Source organism: Lycorma delicatula, chromosome 1 (assembly GCF_047948215.1).
Source record: "Lycorma delicatula isolate Av1 chromosome 1, ASM4794821v1, whole genome shotgun sequence".
In the NCBI taxonomy this organism is placed as follows: domain Eukaryota; kingdom Metazoa; phylum Arthropoda; class Insecta; order Hemiptera; family Fulgoridae; genus Lycorma; species Lycorma delicatula.
Window position 1 is genome coordinate 373,688,562 of NC_134455.1, and position 18,981 is coordinate 373,707,542.

An 18,981-nucleotide genomic window follows, 5' to 3' on the forward strand; every position below is an offset into this window, starting at 1 on the left:
CAAATTAAGCTTTTACGTGAGAATATGGAAACTGAATTTTGTAACGTATGAAAAATGCCGTGCTTGAACGAGATTCAAACTCGGGATTCCGGGGATGAAATGCTGAGACGCTACCGAATCCGCCACGAAGATTGGCCATTTGATGTAATTTCATTCAAAAAGGCAAAAATATTATTCTTTATTAAATTATACTTACTAAAAAAGATTATAGTAGATAATAAATAAAATTATAAATTTATATACGTATATGCACCGTGATGCTTTGTCCGATGACGCGAAAATCAGAATAAAGCTAGGATATCAAAGCTAGTCAAATATTTAAACCAAATTTCACTATTTTTTGGTCAACAAGTTTTCAAAATACGAGGCAAAAACTGTTTAAAAATAATGTTGACTATCCCTTCATCCCTAAATCCAATCGATTAAACTTCGTAATTTTAATTATTAAGTACTTTCATCGTACTTAAGTAGGATGAAAATATATTAAAATATTTGATAAAGGTTCAATCTTTCATGACCACTATGCAAAAATCAAAAATTCAAAATGACAAAAAATATCCCTTCCCATCTTTTAATTTTTCCCAAAATTTAATCCCACAAATATTTTGAGCCCTTTTCGAAGAATTTATGTTGAGCCAGTCCGGAGATATTTACCAAAATACTGGCCATCACACGTGCGTACATACATCTTCCGGATATTTCTATAATTCTGTTTTGTTTTTAACGTGAAACGTCTTTAAAATCAAACCGAAACATACGGGTACTAGAACAGAAATTTGTAGCGTAACAAAAAGTCTATATCGTACTGCCTTAATAACTCCCTAACTATTAGTCTCAGAGACTTAAATGTGGTGTCATTTTACAATTTACATGGTCAGCTCACCGATACGACTTTGAAGCGTCACTGGCGAATGGGTTGGCGGGGAAGGGGCATAGTGCAGATCGGCCAAAACTGGCTCTCTCCTTTATTTCCATTCACTGTAACTCACGACTTAGGCGTGATAGCGTGGTGATTCGTGTGCTTGTGTTTATAGTTTGTCGAGCTAGATCGATTAAAGTAACAATAAATGTATTTTGGATAATATTTATGTGTAAAAAATTAAAGTAAACATGTAAAAACGTTTAAAAATTCAATATGTCAGCCTTAACCCGTGCAAAAGCCAGCCGAAGATATAAATTACGCATATCGTTGTAAACGGTAAGTTATAGGCCACACACAAGTATCCCAATGTCCGGTGCCGAGCGAGACTGTATCGGGAGCGTCTCAAAGCTGACACAGCGCGCTCAGTGAACGACGACGACAGCGCGAGCACTTCTACCGCTGCTGTACCCAAACTAATGGACATAACACCTATAAATCGGTCGAAGGCGGCCCCGGGCTGATGGCTATCATCAGTCGAAATGATGCGATGCAGGACCATTGGTGTTTAGCGGATAAACGCTTCAAAACGGTATTTGAAAACAATCCGTTTGTTCTATCTAGCAGCGTTTGCGATCGACTTTGGTTTGACAGAGATTTAAAGCAGGCGAAAACTCGCAACATTTCTCTTCTTCAGACTAAATTCCCCGGCGGAAATGTAGCGGCATTTCGTTAATGAAGTACCTGTAGCAAGTCGATAGATCAATAAAATCCTGACGATATCGCGCTCAAACGGATTTCGAAATCCCGCGAAGCCGGACGGCCTGCCACCGCTTGACCCGATCAGTGTTCGGTTAATTTCGCCGCGTTTATCCTTTATGCAAATTCGAAATTATTACAAAACTCTCGACCAGACTTGGAGACGCCCATCGTTCTCCGTGGCGATTTCAATAACGATCCACATTACGGTTCCCTCGTTGATTTCATGAAGAATGAATTCAACCTCAACTACGTGCCAACAAAGTCCACAACACTGGGCAACACCACTATCGATTGGACGTTCACCAGGCACACTGATGTTGATATAATGCTCTCTTACTTATGTCTCTTACTTCGCACATCACAGACCAATGTTGAACAAAACTGTCGCCGAATATTAGTCTATATGTCATGTACCATTTAGTGCCTGTTTTATGTTAAAATTAAATATAGTATGCAGTCAATGTCTCGTTTTTATTGTAATCCAATACAATAAAAGTGACTCGCTGACATACAGACCTACCAATTTATCTGTAGAGTTGGCCAAACGAAGGAACTAAAATTTTCCATTGAAAACTTTCATTTTTGTTTAAAAAATGCGATGGTGGCTCTCTCATTTAACTCTACAGATAAGTTGGTCGTCTGTAGGTAGGAGGAACTTGAACCAAGGTCTGTAACGTTTCACGTTAAACCAAGCGCCCCGACACAGCCGCACCCGATTTTTTTTTGTACCAAGGGGGGTCTTGAAAGTCGAGATTTGCAAAAATCCCCAATCTCAAAATTTTGGCTTATAAAACTTAATATATTAAGTTGTATAACCAATCTGTAAGCTACGGAATGACAGACAACAGCTATGAAATGTATTATTTAAGTATTTCATTACTTGTTTAATTACAATAGTTATTCCGATGACTATAAGTAAACGAAAGTAACTACAGTAGTGTAAACCTTTTATTCATAAATATAGCAACACACCCTAGTGGCTCACGTGAATATATGCATTCACTTGCGCTTATTTAGGTCCTAAGTATATTATCGTATTTAACTGCATTTCTTCACAACCATTTTTTTTCTACCTGTGACAATTATTATCCAAATTTTGCCAACTTTTACATTTTACAGGCTACACGTGGTGGACTACTCTATAAATTGAAATTCTTTCAAATTTCAATTTTAGACACTCTTTGGTCAAATATAAATCGTTCACGTAAACTGTTCATAATCTGTAATTTATTAAACGTCTCTTTAAATAAAGTTGTTATTTCGGTTTTGATTCAATCTTATCTTGACTCTCAGTATCGGTATAAAAATAATTTACAGTTTTACGAATTTTTAATTTGAAGTTTACACCAAAACTCGATTAGAAGTCTAACGACAACCAAATAAATTTACAGTCGTCTCAGACGTATTTTCAATCATAAGCGGCGACAGTTTAGTAGGAAATATGTCGTACAAAAATATTATATTATGAAATTGATGATATTAAATATTTTAAGGATAAACTACAAGATGAATGGCATACATGATACTTAAAATGTATCTAGCTATATATATATATATATATATATATATATATATATATATATATATATACACGAGGTGCTACCCAAAATTTCGGGGAATTTGAATTTCGCGCGCCAAAAATTGCTGGTACAACCTGCTGCCGCTAGATGTGGCTAACAGTACTCTTTGTGAATCAGTGTTCCAACAGTTGTGACGGTGGGAGGCTGCATTGTTGACTTTCGTGCTGTTGTGTAACGTTGTGTTTTACTGCTTCGGCGAAGTTCTAAATGGCAGATTTTAAAGATCAAAGAACCTGCATCAAATTTTGCTTCGTGCTTAAAGAAACCCATCGTATGCTTGTGGAAGCATTTGGTGACAATGCTATGAGTAAAAGTAAAACTTTTTTGTGGTACAAACGATTCGAAGATGGACGAACAACAGTCGATGACGATGAGCATTCAGGAAGATCAACAAGCGCAACTCCGGAAAACATCCTGAAAGTACAAGAGGCTATTGTTACAGATCGTAGACAAACAATCCATGATGTTTGTGTAATCGTACAAATGTCATATGGGTCCATGCAAAGCATCTTCTAGGACAATTTGAACATGAGACGCATTGCTGCAAAATTCGTACTGAGACTATTGAACAGCGACCAGAAACAAAATCGCGTAGCTGTCTGTAGTAAATTGAAAAATTCAGCAATAGATGACCCTAACTTCATCTCCAACATCATAAACGGGTATACATAACATCAAGCAGGTATGTATACATTAGTCGAGTGGTGGACATCGCTGTGAACAGACGTGTTGTGTACCGCTCCGCGCTTTTTAGTGTTTTAGATTGGTTTTTTGGTTTATATTTCGGATACGGCATTTAGGAACTAAAGTGATAAGGATAACGGACAAGTATAGTAAGTTTTTTTTTTAATTCGGTCACGGACTAAAAAAGTTATTAGAGTTTTTTCAGCTTTATTAGTGAGCTGTGGATATTGTGTTTTTTACCTTCTAAAACTGAAGATTTATAACAGGTGAATGCGTTTTTACGTTTCTAGTGCATCGTACTTTTATTGGGCGTTACTTTAAGTACGATCAAGTGAGTTAAAACTACTTTTTTAATAAATTATATAGTGAATTTGAGGTTAGAATTATTCAATTCTTGCGAAATTTTTCTAAGTTAATACACAGGCTCATACAGGCGTATTTATAATAGTAAACAAGGACTTGTAATTATTCTCTCGTATTATCGTCGTACGAGTAGAGATTTTTTTCTAAGTCCTCAGAGCTGTTTTATTAGGGAATTACATTTCTACTAATATCTCGAGAACTACCCACTCGATTTCCTTCCTACCTGGACATAAATTCGTCCCAAAACCTTCCCTAACCCCCTACCGCCACGACCCCCCCCAAATTTTTTGACCCCATTTTTCTTACCCCCCTCAACCCCCCCCCCCCCCCCCAATTTTGTTTGGGGCCCCTCCCCCGAATGGGTATTCGTAGAACTTGGGACGGCCCCCTGAGTACAGTACTATACCATGCGAAGACGTGGTTCACTCCCTATGGGTCCCATCCGCCCAAAGTAGCAGCAGCATGACAAAATCGGCGACGGTCAAGAAAACCGATCTAAAAGGGAAGAAGAGGCTCCGCCAAGGATCTTCCTAGGAGGAAGAAGAGGCACCCGATACAGTGAGCAGTCTAGCATACCAATTGGGTCTGATACTGATATCGTTGAAACAGCATTTAGGCCCAGGTTTGAATAAGTACATTGCGACCCATGAACAGGATCTCAGGCGAGTATACGAGGGACTGAATGCGCTTTCCGAGCTGTTCTCTCCCAAGACTTCCCAAGCTACCCAAACGGACCCTATTGCGGGTGACGATTACATGGAGTATATTTTGACCAGTGATTTGAGTGATGAAGAACTCATTGAGCTCCTCCCTAAAAGGTGGCCTAACTCACTTACGGGCAAGCTAAAGTTGGTTACTGACCTTCCACCTGAAGTCAAAGACACTTGTACTCTTAGAGATTTAAGGAGAGTAGGTGAGCAGGATATAGGTAACAAACTCGCAGCTGGTGACATCATAAAAGACGAAATAACTCTAATAGGAGACCAAATCGTTGAAGAAATGAAGAAGAAATTTAAGATACATTATGACTCGGGAGCCCCGGAAAAGGAAACCCTTTCTTGTTTATTGAAGGCGTTCAAAAAGATAGCTATACAGTCACCAAATTCAGCGTACATACTGCCTTCGGGCAGTATGGGAAATTTTGCCAAGAAGATCATATCCTATATCTTCAGAGCAAGGGAAACACCTGTATATGTGTTAACTCTCCAAGGGGATGGTGGGACCAGGCACATCGGTAATAATCAAATCCCGATAAAGAAGGCTACTCCACCGGCGGAGCAAAGCCGAACAGTGATTGTTAAGGCAGAAGGAAAAACGTACACGGAGCTCCCCCGGTCCATGAAGGATGCTGTCACCAGCGAGGAGGCAAAAAACGTCATCTCATTGCGAAAGGGCCGTAACGAGGAGCTCCACGTTAGGATACAGGGTGCAGAGAAAACGGAACAATTTACATCTATCCTGAGGGACAAGGCTGCCGACCTTCATGTTGATATAAAAAGCAGAGCTGGAAGGAGAACTGTTGTGCACATCCGAGATGTCGAGCATGACACAACAGAGCAAGAGGTTATGGCCGCCATTATAAATTGCGTGGGTTCTAGCGAGGAAGTCAAGATAACATCCATGAGGAAAGGTTTTGGCGAGACACAAAATATTATGGTCATGACCTCTTACAGAGCGGCATGCAAACTGGTCGAGGAAAGAATAAGAATCGGATGGATTAGTTGCCGGGAGTACATCCGGGAAGATGAAGACAGATGCTACCGTTGTTGGGGCACGGGCCATAGAAGGCACGAATGTAAGGGCCCAGATAGGCTCGATTTGTGCTTCAACTGCGGTAGCAGAGGTCACAAGATAGCGGATTGTCTTGAACCTAAGCAATGCCTCGATTGTAAGAGCGGTGATCACAGGACTGGAGCATGGCAATGTAAGAAAAAATTGCATGATTAGGACTATGTTAGCGAATGCCAATAGGAGTATGCTCGCTCACGACTTAGTCGTGTTGTTGCAGACAAGAACGTAGACCTCCTTGTGGTCACCGAACCCAATAAATATGAAGCTGCCAAACTTGGATGGACTGTTGATATGTCGGGAGATGTTGCCATTATGGACGTAAGTCATAGTATACAATGGAATTTCAAGTTTAGAAGTAGTGGCGTGGTGTCTGTTGAGACCGAAACAACTCTATTCGTGGGTGTCTACATTTCGTCCAACATTGCGATCGCGGACTTTACTAACTTCATCGACACTTTACAAGGTGTGATTACCAATTCAACCAAGAGGATCGTAATGCTGGGTGATTTTAACAGCAAAATGGTGGCGGCTGGCAGTCGACACACCAACAGGAGGGGACAGATCCTGGCCGATCTTCTGGAAACTGCCGGCTGCATCTGCATTAATGACGACACGCCCACGTACGTAGCGAGAGGTCATCGGTCGGTGCTTGACCTCACCATCCTGGACTGTAGGTGGAGGAGGAATCAGTACCAGTGGATGGTTCTCTCAGAAGATATAGCGAGCGATCACCGCGCCTCTATCTTGGATCTGAAAGACGTAGATTTCAGGCGTGAAGTGCACTCCCCCCCACCGAGATTCTCATCAGTACAAATAGAGCAAATCGTCAACAGGACTGCAAGTAGACTGTCTGATAGACATCAACAATCACCTGAGGCTTTATCTAATATAATAAAGCAGGAAATGGACAGAATGGCAGCTAACAATACAAGGAGGCGCTCCGTATATTGGTGGACTGCTGAAATTGAAGCAATGAGACAGGAGCTTCCCTTAGGAGAAGGAAACAACGTATTCTTAGAAATAACAGAGAAGGGTACCAGGAAATAGCCAATAGATACCTCGAGGCAAGAAAAACGCTCAATAAGGCTATTAAGAGACGTAAAAAGGATTGCTGGATCAGGCTCTACGAAGAGCTTGACAGCAATCCCTGGAGCCAGGCATATCGTATTGTGACCAAAAAGTTCGGGAGACGTATGCCTATCCTCAATAAGACCAGTGTTGCAAGGGAGGTAGCCAGGTTGTTCCCGCATACAGTGCCTGATATCGTAAGATCCACACCTTGCGATAATAGAAGATTCACCATGGAAGAACTACAACTTGCGGCGAGGAGCTTGGCAACCAAAAAGAGCCCTGGCCCGGACAAGATTCCCGCGGCAGTGATCAAGGGGCTGGTTCAGAAGGCTCCCTGGGAGATGCTCGAGATTGCCAGCCACGGCATGAAGAACGGAGACTTCCCCGACTGCTGGAAGGAGGCCAGAGTGGTATTCCTACCTAAAGGCACCTCTTCGGAGGAAGATATAACCTATAGACCTCTGAGCCTCCTTAACATGATGGGGAAGCTAGTAGAAAAGATGCTGGCTGGCCGCATCATCAAAGAACTAGAAGAGGGAGCCGGAATCGGTCCTAACAAGTATGGGTTTATGCGGGGGCGATCCACCGTGCAGGCTATCTGCCGAATTTCGGGATGGGCCGACGAGGTGAAGAGAGGCACTTGGCGAACCAGGAGAATTCCACTGATGCTGTCACATAAAAAACGCGTTCGGGGCCATTGGTCGGGGTCACATTAATGACGCAATTGCGGCTAGGGGCCTCAGCCCGTACCTGCGTGGGCAAATTGAATGTTACTTGTCCAACAGAGGATGTCTGGTAGAAGCACAGGAAGAAACAGTACATTTTCAAATGCACGGTGGAGTTCCGCAGGACTCTGTTCTGGGGCCGTTGTTGTGGCTGGTGATTATAGATGAACTCCTTCAGAAGGAGTTTCCTGTCGGCGTCCAGGTCCTGGCTTATGCAGTCCTCGTAGAGGAAAGGACGGTCTTGGGGGTGCGGGAGAGGGTGTATGCGGCCATCGACACTATACAGGAGTGGTTGAGGTCCAGGGGTCTGCAACTGTTTACGGAAAAATGCTGGTGTATTGCCTTTACGGGTAGAAGAGTGCTAGAACCGTTCAATATTTCCATCAACGGTCATGCTATAGAAGAAGCGAATAACATCAAGTACTTAGGAGTTATCCTCCAGAAAAACGGTAGATACACCGACCACATAGTCAATGTATGCAACAAGGCAGAAAAGATGATAAAAAGCTTAAACATCATTATGTCATCGCAGAATGCCCCTCGGGCCTCAAATCGCCGTTTACTGGCGACCACGGTCGTGTCTTCGCTTATGTATGCCGTTCCGGCCTGGTGGCGCTCTATCGCCATCAGGCGCAACAAAGAGACTGGTGAGGACGCACAGGTGTGTGCTCCTAGGTGTTGTGTCCGCATACAGGACAGTGTTCTATGCCGCCCTGTGCGTGTTATCGGGTACACCTCCTATTAACCTAATCGCAAAAAAGAGGGTGGAGAGGGCACAAGGCAAGCCAGAACAAGAGGTCAGGGATGCTGTTTATAATATCTGGCAGGAAAGATGGTCGCAGGAAGCTGTGGGTCGATGGACGAGAACCCTCATCTCCAACATCAAGCCATGGTTGTCGAGAAGATTTGGTGAGGTTGATCATCACCTATCGCAGTTTTTTACAGGACATGGTTCCTTCAATAACTACCTGCACAAAATAGGGAAGAGAGAAGAGCCAATTTGCAACTACTGCAACGAGATAGATGATGCTGAGCACACCTTTTTTGAGTGCAATAGGTGGGACACACTTAGACATAGTAAGGCACTCACAGGTATAACTCCAGAGACAACAATAGACTACATGCTAAGAAGCGAGTCAAACTGGAACAATTTTGCTAGCTTTGTTAGACAAGTTGTTGTACAGAAATACTCCGATGAGAGAAGACAAGGTGTTAGCTAGAATAGGACTGGGTGGACAGCCTTGCTGGTGAGGTCCAGCACGTTGCGGTGTGTTGGCACTGATGAGCCATCAAGGACTCCACGGGTAACAGTCAGGTAACAGCACACTGAATACTGAAGGGACCCGGCGCCGCGTCGCGGCGAACTGGGTCTGGCGTGGTGTCCAAAAGGGCAATATTAATAAAGAACTCTCAAAAAGAGCTAACCGGTAGGCCGACCTGCCATGCCGGTATATAGCCGGTAGGTGGGGAGGCCTATTTGAGTTTAAAGACACTCCCCTGGGCGGCGTAATACCGACAAATCGGTCCGGCCCAGGGGAGCTGAGAGAGAAAAAAAAAAAAAAAAAGGTATGTATACATTAACTTACTCTTTGTGCTTTTAATATGCGGTCATTAGTATAGTTGTGAAAATAAATGAATAAAACCATAAGCGCTGCAAAAATAATCACAAATATCGTCTTTGCGTTCGACACAATACAAAATAAAAAGTATGAGGTTTTGATGAGGTTCAAAATTATTTCAAAATGATTAAATTTATAAACTCTCGGCCACTAAATAAATTGTTTATTCAAAATACTAAGTAAGGATATGGTAGGTGTACATACATCTCTTCTTTTACAAACTGAAGTCCGATAGTTATCTCGAAGGAAGATATTAACCCGTATTTTTCAGCTAAAGAACGAGGTGCGTGCTTTTCTTTTAAAACACAATTTCGAATTGAAAAATCGATTATTTGATAAAAATAGGCTTTTTAAAATTGCCTATTTAAGCGTCATTTCTACAAAAATCAATGAATTTAATTTAACTCTTCAGGGCAAATAAGTAAATGGTAAATACATTTACCAGTCCGTGAAAAGGTTCTTGCTTTTAAGAGAAAAAATAGAATTTTGGACAATCTGTTTGAGATTCAACGATTTTAACTTCTTCCCAACAATAAAAAGCTTTTCAGAAGAAGACAGTGTTGAAATAAAGAGTGATTTTTTAGTCCCGTTACCCAATTGTTAATGTCTGGTAATTTTAGTCTAAGAAAGGGAAATTTTGTTTTGTGACACGAAGTTGGTAGGGCTACTCAACCGGTATAGATACGGCAGTGTGAGTTGATTCTCCTTGAGCTGTGTAAACGTTTGTGCCGTTTCCGGTCGTGTTACGAACAGGATGTCTTTTACCATAGAACAACGAGTTTTCATTCTTGAACAATATTTTGCTATGAACTCGTACGCGAGTGTAAAAGATTCATTTCAAATTAAATTTGTTGGTGTTCCTCCGCCAGAAAAAATGCCAATTTTTAGAATAGCAAACCGATTTCGAGAGACAGGTAGTCTTTGCGACTGAAAATGTAGTGGTCGACCGACTCGCTTGACAGATGACGTTTAAGAGAATGTGAAAACAAGATTGGTCAATTCTCCACGGAAAAGTTTACGAAAACTTTCCACGCAAGTCGGTTTGTCAAATAGAGTGTTCAGAAAGCTGCTAAAAAATTGAAATTGTATCCGTATCGCATACGATTAGTCCAAGAGCTTCAGCCTCCAGATTTAAACAAGCGATTGCTATATTGCCGTTGGTTTAGGTCTCCCGGAAACGATAACGAATCGAATTTTTAAACAGTGTTCTTTAATGATGAAGCTTGGATCCATCTCGATGGTTGTTTGAACAGTCAAAACTCTCGAATTTGGGTGGTTGAAAATCCTAACGCCTTACAAGACAAATCTTTGCATCCTGAAAAAATTGGTGTGCGGTGTGCGATATCTTGTCATCGTATAATCGGACCCATATTCTTCGAACAGTCAGTAAATGGTGAAGTATACAAGAATATTGTGCGCCAATTTGTGTCCCTCCTGGAACCTCAAGAACGGTATTGCTGGTTTCAGCAAGACTGCGCTACATGCCACACGTCTCAAGAAACCGTGGATTTTCTGCAAGAGTTCTTTGATTATCGAATAATAAGCAAGGGCTTATGGCCTCCAAGGTCCCCAGTCCTCACATCTCCTGACTAATTTTTGTGGGGCTATATTAAGTCCGAGGCCTTCAAAAACAATCCTCACACTATTGATAAACTTAAAGTCAATATTACAGACTTAATCACGAATATTTCCAATGCAACTCATAAAAAGGTTTCTGCTAATATGCTGAAAAGAGTCCGTGCGTGTATAACCGCAAGGAGTGGGCATTTTGAGCATATTCTTTAACAATTATGTAAGTAATAGCTTTTAATTAAATCTCTTTTGTAAGTAACAAATACATTTTTTTATTTCACCTAAATTTCCCTTTCTTAAATTACATTTAAAATTGGGTAACAGGACTAAAAAATCACTCTGTAGAAGGAATATACATTGAAGAAATTATTCAGAACATGAAAGGTTTGAGTGACACTTTTAATCAGTATTCTCCAGATGAACAACAGATTAAATATCAAAATTCATTGTGGATTAAAAACCCATTTATTGTCAGTGCAAAACATTCAAATATGTCAGCAGAAGAATACGAAACATTTATTAAAATGACTTCTGATTCATCGTTGCAAGAAAAATTAAAAATAATGCCGTTATTGGAATTCTGGTACAGTTTAAAAGATGAATATCCTCATTTGTCGCAAAAGGCCGCGTTAGCGCTTTTACCATTTGCAATTATATATATATATATATTTATGTACTAGCAGACCCGGCAAAGCTTCGCTATTGCTATATATATATATATATAGAGAGAGAGAGAGAGAGAGAGAGAGAGAGAGAGTTTAAATGAACAAATTGAAAATTTGATAAAAAAATTAAAAAACTGAACTTCACAAATTTTACCTTTCACCTTTCATCCTTCTCCCAGTTTCCTTTTTACCCTTTCCCGTTTTCCCCTTTTTCCATTTTCCTTTTTGCTCGCGCGTAAATCGGTCCATTAATTTTTTGGTCTTTAGCGGACACACATACGAACATGCCTTTTATATATATAATAAAAAAGTCTGTTTGTATATTTGTTTCGTAAATATGTCGACACCGGCCCCCACCTAGCGGGTATAGTTTTTGCAAAAATATTTATTTTCACGTAACTAATATTCATATTCTGAATATGAACCAAATCGGTCCATAAATATAATTTTTCTAAATATCTCAACCCCAGCGCCATCTAGCGGGTTCATTTTTTGCAGAAATAATTCTTTCCACGTAAGTAATATATATTCTGTATATGAAGCAAATCTGACCATAAATACAATTCAGAAACCTTCCCTGACATGCGTCCAGTTTTTCCCAAAAGTTTCATCGCTATCGGATGAACGGTTTAGGAAGAGACATACAGACAGACATTCATTTATATATATATGTGAAACGGGGCTCTCAGCTTATGTCGATAAAAAATAAATATCGCAACAGAATGAATACCAAACCTGACATGAGAATTCATCTTTTTAAAACCTAATATTAAGTATATCTGCGATAATAAAAAGCGGTACCACTCATCTGATTAAAATTTAAATTCTGTTTCAGTACCTTATTATTAAGTTATTTTAAGAACTTTTGGATTAATCTTAAAATTATTATTTGAAGCAAATAAATATTGTTCGAAGTAATAGTCATTTTTATTACAAATAATCCATTTACAAAATGTTCCATTAAAACCATATTATTGAAGCAAACCAGAAATTCCACGAAAAAAGTGGTCACTAAAAGGGTTCCATTTATCAAAAAGTTCAAGAAAAGCTGTTTTATAGCAACGGTATTAGTGCAACAATTTATAAAAGTAGATTAAATAGCCTTAATGCAGAAAATTCCTTTAAGCAACGAAATACAGAAAAATGTTGGCCGAGTTAAATTAGAAAAAGATTGAAGTAATGTTTTAAAACTGGACAAAAAAAAATTACGGCTTTTTTAACAAAAAAAGTTAAATTTTACAATATTTTGTGGAAATAAAAAAAAATGTCACGGAAGTAAATGTCTTAAGCTCATTATTTCTGCTATGTCCTAATAAGGAAAGTTAACAGAACTCATCAGAACGAACAGAGAAAGTTTTTTTATGTTCATCGATTAGAATTCGAAATAATTTTTTAATTTAATATTTAAGTTAATATCCAATGTGACAATGTACATCATCGGCAAATTTAAAAATAATATTTATTTTAAATGACTGACCGTTTATCGTAAAAAGTAGTATAAACACGCTTCCGTAAATTTAAACAAGATTAAAAACGAAACAAAATTTCAATCGAACAGAAAGGAAAATAATAGTTAAAAAAAAATCAGGATATGACGGGAAAACGTTAAGCGATCCGTCTTCGTGAATAAAGAAGTACAGAAAATAAAACAACGTATTACAATAAGTTTGTTCATCAATGGATATAATTGTTAACGTATTTGTAAAATACACTTCCCCCTCCATTTGCCTGATGCTTTTCCCCACACCCGTCACACCGGTTTAGAGTAAACATGGTGGAGAGGGAAGTAGGGAGACATCATCTGTTCCTACATTATTGTATGAAAGATCTCTGACAATCAGTTGCTCGAGGTCGCAGTAAGAGGTTGGAAGTGATAGTGTTGTGTAACGTTACTCGTAAAAGTGAATCATTCTCATCCGTATAAAAAACAATGTACATGAAATAAATTTTACGAAGTTAAAATACAACTCCTAAATGTGTTAACAATTTAGTTGTCAAAAGTTCTTTAGTTTTAAGTCTGACGCGAAGGGAAAACATTGTCGATTCGAACAAAATATTTATTACACAAAAATGAAACTTGAAATCTGTATTAACCTAACACGTTGTTTAGAAACCACTATAAATTACTTCATTAGTAATTACTGTTATTGTTTCTAATAAACAGTCTGGAGTTGAAACGAAATCAGAAGCTGGAAGCAGAGGAAGAACTTCAGCAAGAATGTCGTGTTGTAAAACTATCACCAATTCAGGGTAAGTCAACCGCTACACAAAGAATCTATTTTTAACCTCGTATAATACACTAAATGTTTGTCCAAAAATGTGAAGTATTCAGTTTTTTTCTTAGAACAGTCTAGTCTTCAAAAGGAATCGCATAGCCTACTTTTTACGGCGTAGCTTACAAGAATGATAATTATTAATGCCTGATAGTTTTTTAAAAAAAATTACAATAAAATTGAATCAGGTCAGAAAGTTAGATAATTTATTCCGTCTGGAGGCTACTAATTATATTTAATTTAACGTTAAATAAAATTCTTATAATGACGGAAATAATTAGGAAGTAAATTGGTGTTAAATACGTTTATAGATTACCGTTGTAAACTTTTCAAAGCATTCATCTATCAGAACAATTTTTCTGTTGTCAAAAAAATATTTTAAGCCTAACAGATGAACAACAAAACTAGGATAATGGATAATAATATTCATTAACACTATTAGAGTAAATTGCATGTGTCATTATGTTATTGTAGGCATACATCGCTTAAGGATATACGTCAGTATTCTATAAAAACTATCCACTTTTTAATTTCTTTACTCCAAAAAAAATAAGGGTTTGATATAAATTAGAGTTGTACTACCCGTTGATACTACTTACGCGATTTCATTTAAGTACTAATTTTAAAAAGTACCCTTTTTTACTACTTTATTTTTAAACGTACTCGGTTTTATATGACCGTGTGGAACGCCAAAAAATCTACAAATGCGTTCTACTAACTGCCTAATTTTTTATAATTTTCCTCGCCCGGTTTGAGATTTTAGAACCGATAAGGGTAATGAAAATACATTAGTTATTACACAGTCCATAGAACAAATTAAAAAAAAATGCCCAATTCACCCGTGTGTAAGCTAAGTTAAAAAACTTTTTTTTTCCAAGAAAACTTTCATGAAATTATATTACAATATTTAACAAAAAAGTATTGGTAATAAAATAGGATTTTTACCTTTATTATGAGGCGAGTTGTTAAGCTTTAAACTAATCAGCAAAGATATAGCGCGTCAAACATAGGGATGGTAGTTCCTGGTGTTTACCAACATGGGTATTTAATGAAAATTTGCTAATGATCTACGCTTTCACTGATTAATATAAAACTCATTTCTCAATAACTGACTCGTGAATATTTTGAAAGGTTAGCATTATTTGTCACGGTAATAGAATCGAATACAATTTATCATATTATCGGTAAATAGATGGTCTACATAACCTAAAACGTATATATCGAGCTAATCAATTGTAAAATGGGTCTCTTTTAATTATCAATTTATCATTATAGTCACATTTATACAGCAATACTCATCTTGATATGATACAATCCGATTTCTATTTACTTGCACTAAAAAATTTAAAATCAAAGCTACTATTTTTGTAATATTAAAACATTGCCTTTTTTAACCACTAATTTTAACGTACTATTAAAACCATTGATTGCTCAATATTCAAAGATCTAAAATTTGAATAATATACGTCTACAAATAAAATTATTTTTTGTGAATTCAACATCACTTTGGCGATTTTGATTAGAGTAATTATATGGATATTCGAAATAACAAGCAAACTATGTGAAATTTGGGGATAGTGGTGATACTGTACGAGACCGAATTCCCTGGTTCTGGAGATACTACTGCGAGAAACTGATACATTTCATACGTACTACTTAGAAGCAGAAACCATTTGAAGTGATTTCAGCAGTAAAAATCTCAAAGCAAATTTTTGTTTGGATATGCAGTGTCGCCTAATTTTTTTTTGATTGGTTCTTGTAATAACTACACTGATACGGCCTCGACCTATTAGATGTGATATCTTTTCCCTGTATTATTGACGTAAATATGGTTTCAATAAATAATGGACTATTTAAAAGCAAATTTTTGTTGGTAATGAAATAATAACGAATTGTTCCACCGTTAAAATTACAGTTACAAAGTAGCGTTTTTCTGTTAAAATTATTCAATGAAATAACGGCTAATGTACGCATAATTCATTAATACACAATAGTAAAACATACATAAGCCATTATACTAAGATTACATAACTAAACTTAATGGTTTCCAAAAATAATACAGTTAACTATTTTATATTTCAAGAGGATAAAATATAGAAACAAGTATACCACGCGATTAAAATAAAAAAATACATAAAGTACATTTATATAATAAAATCCAAGAGAGTTGAAATCGATTAAAATGTAATGTAACAATAAAAACACAACGGTAACACTAGGAATTTGGAACTTGCGGTTTTATTTCCGGCAAGTTAAAAAAAAATAAAATGTTGCTGTTTTCCTGTAAGATCAACCAGTCAATCAATATCTGTGTTCCCTAATCGGTCATTATGAATAATTAGCGGGTAACGCGGGTGAGCTTGTTCACTTTTTAGTCTGTAGTAAGTACTCTCATTTTGTCTTTTTAAAATAATACATAAAAAAAACAAAAAAAAAATTATGTTTTGTTTTATTTGATCTGATTTGAAAATTAACTGAATAATATTTGAATAAATAAAATAAGACCAGTTTAAAAGACGTTATTTGGAAATAATAGTCTACTACTCAATTTTTAAATGACTTATTGAAGGTAGCGTCTTACTAACTGTTAATCTTTTCTCGATTTCGAAAAGTAGAAATTTAATAGATTGAATACTGTATTTAAAAAATACGTAAGTAAAAAAAGTATTTTTAAATGATCTTTTATAATAGGTGTTATTGTTTTAAAAAGTTTATTTAGTCTTATTTTTTATTTATAAATGTGAACAGCGCACAAATTCTGTCCGTTTTAAAACCTTCCGTTCAATAGGAACTGAAAAGCGAGAAACTTTGACTTAATAAAAATTAAAAAAAGAATACAGAGAAATGTCAAAGACACTGCTATGGAATGAAAACGAAGGCAATCTAGAGAGGATGAATATTATTTTTTCTCCGATAAACTTTCTTTAATTTTTTTGTGTGAATGTACTTTCAATAACGGAATGACTAGAGATACAATATCGTTAGGATATAGCTCTGATGATTTCAAAAAAGTATCTTCTAATCGTTGGCATAGACAAGTATTTTTCGTTAGTCCCTTAATGAATAAAAAATTTGAACTTATAAAAATTAGATTTATTTACCATAGAAGTTTTTTTAATTCTTTGAATTTCAAGGGACTAAAGTACGTACTTTTAGAAAAAACCAATGCTTTCAAAAGTAGTAAAAAAAAAGCTGTAATGGAAATAAAATATGAGATAATTGTGGTTTCAGGTAAGTAACAAACGTAAATTAATATCATACTATACAATTTTTTTTATTTTAAAAGCTAATGAAAATCAACTGTGAAAACAGCAGTTTCGGTTATCTCCATTCAATTTGTACTATGAAAGAAACCAATCAAATATCAGAATTCCTAATGAAAGAAATAATTTTATTTTCAACATCCACCAAATAAAATATATTATCTCGTTAACCGACTACAAGCAATCTTTTAAATAAGATAAAATATTCTCAAATCCTTAATCCGAAAACAAATAACAAATTTATTGAATGGTCTGCAACCCGAATCAGTTTAATACAAAAGAATATGACTCGGGAGGAAAACAGAATCAACCTGTTAAAGTACAGACATTTCTTTAAAGAACATTTTTAGACTCGGTTCACGAAGAAATCTTAGTTATTATAGATGTTATTCCAGTAATAAAAGCAATCGCATTTACCGAGTGAGAATATAGGGTTTTGCCTTTTTGATATTTACGGAAGAAGGAAATCTGGGTCGATACAATAGTTTCTTTAATTTTTTTATAGCGGAATATTTATATTATAGAATAAAGAATAGTTTTTTGTAAAAATAAATATTTCCTTTTTTATAAAAATTAAAATAAGAGTTAAAAAGATTTTAATAATAATATAATTCCAAACAGCAACAGTAACAATTGAAGAACATAAGAAAGAAGCCGTAAAAGAAAGGGAGTCCGACAAGGATGTTCCCTATCTCCGTTAGTTTTTAATCTTTACATGGAACTAGCAGTTAATGATGTTAAAGAACAATTTAGATTCGGAGTAACAGTACAAGGTGAAAAGATAAAGATGCTACGATTTGCTGATGATATAGTAATTCTAGAGAGTAAAAAGGATTTAGAAGAAACAATGAACGGCATAGATGAAGTCCTACGCAAGAACTATCGCATGAAAATAAACAAGAACAAAACAAAAGTAATGAAATGTAGTAGAAATAACAAAGATGGACCACTGAATGTGAAAATAGGAGGAGAAAAGATTATGGAGGTAGAAGAATCTTGTTATTTGGGAAGTAAAATTACTAAAGATGGACGAAGCAGGAGCGATATAAAATGCCGGGTAGCACAAGCTAAACGAGCCTTCAGTAAGAAATATAATTTGTTTACATCAAAAATTAATTTAAATGTCAGGAAAAGATTTTTGAAAGTATATGTTTGGAGTGTCGCTTTATATGGAAGTGAAACTTGGACGATCGGAGTATCTGAGAAAAAAAGATTAGAAGCTTTTGAAATGCGGTGCTATAGGAGAATGTTAAAAATCAGATGGGTGGATAAAGTGACAAATAAAGAGGTATTGCGGCAAATAGATGAAGAAAGAAGCATTTGGAAAAATATAGTTAAAAGAAGAGACAGACTTATAGGCCACATACTAAGGTATCCTGGAATAGTCGCTTTAATATTGGAAGGACAGGTAGAAGGGAAAAATTGTGTAGGCAGGCTACGTTTGGAATATGTAAAACAAATTGTTAGGGATGTAGGATGTAGAGGGTATACTGAAATGAAACGACTAGCACTAGATAGGGAATCTTGGAGAGCTGCATCAAACCAGTCAAATAACTGAAGACAAAAAAAAAATAACGCCGTGGAAAACATAAAACACAAATACCACGTCATGCAAGACTACATCAATAAAAAATAATCATATACCTAGTTAAAGAACGGTCGGCTCTTTTCCTAAACATTTTTCAACTTGGCATCCAAAATTAAGTCATAGCAACCCGAGATTACAAAATGTACGTAATCGGTAACCCATCCGT

General features: G+C 36.8%; 2 protein-coding genes across 2 annotated transcripts in view; one reads left to right on the plus strand and one right to left on the minus strand.

Annotated features, from left to right (window-relative positions):
* Window positions 1-18,981, minus strand: part of Lerp (lysosomal enzyme receptor protein) — a 313,317-nt gene that overhangs the window by 60,163 nt on the left and 234,173 nt on the right. The window lies entirely within an intron of this gene.
* LOC142317281 (protein toll-like) overlaps window positions 13,514-18,981 on the plus strand; it is a 63,162-nt gene continuing 57,694 nt past the window's right edge. The window contains exon 1 of the mRNA XM_075353693.1: window positions 13,514-13,941. Within this exon, the coding sequence (XP_075209808.1) occupies window positions 13,910-13,941 (32 nt within the window). The 5' untranslated portion in view covers window positions 13,514-13,909. The remainder of the gene's footprint in view (window positions 13,942-18,981) is intronic.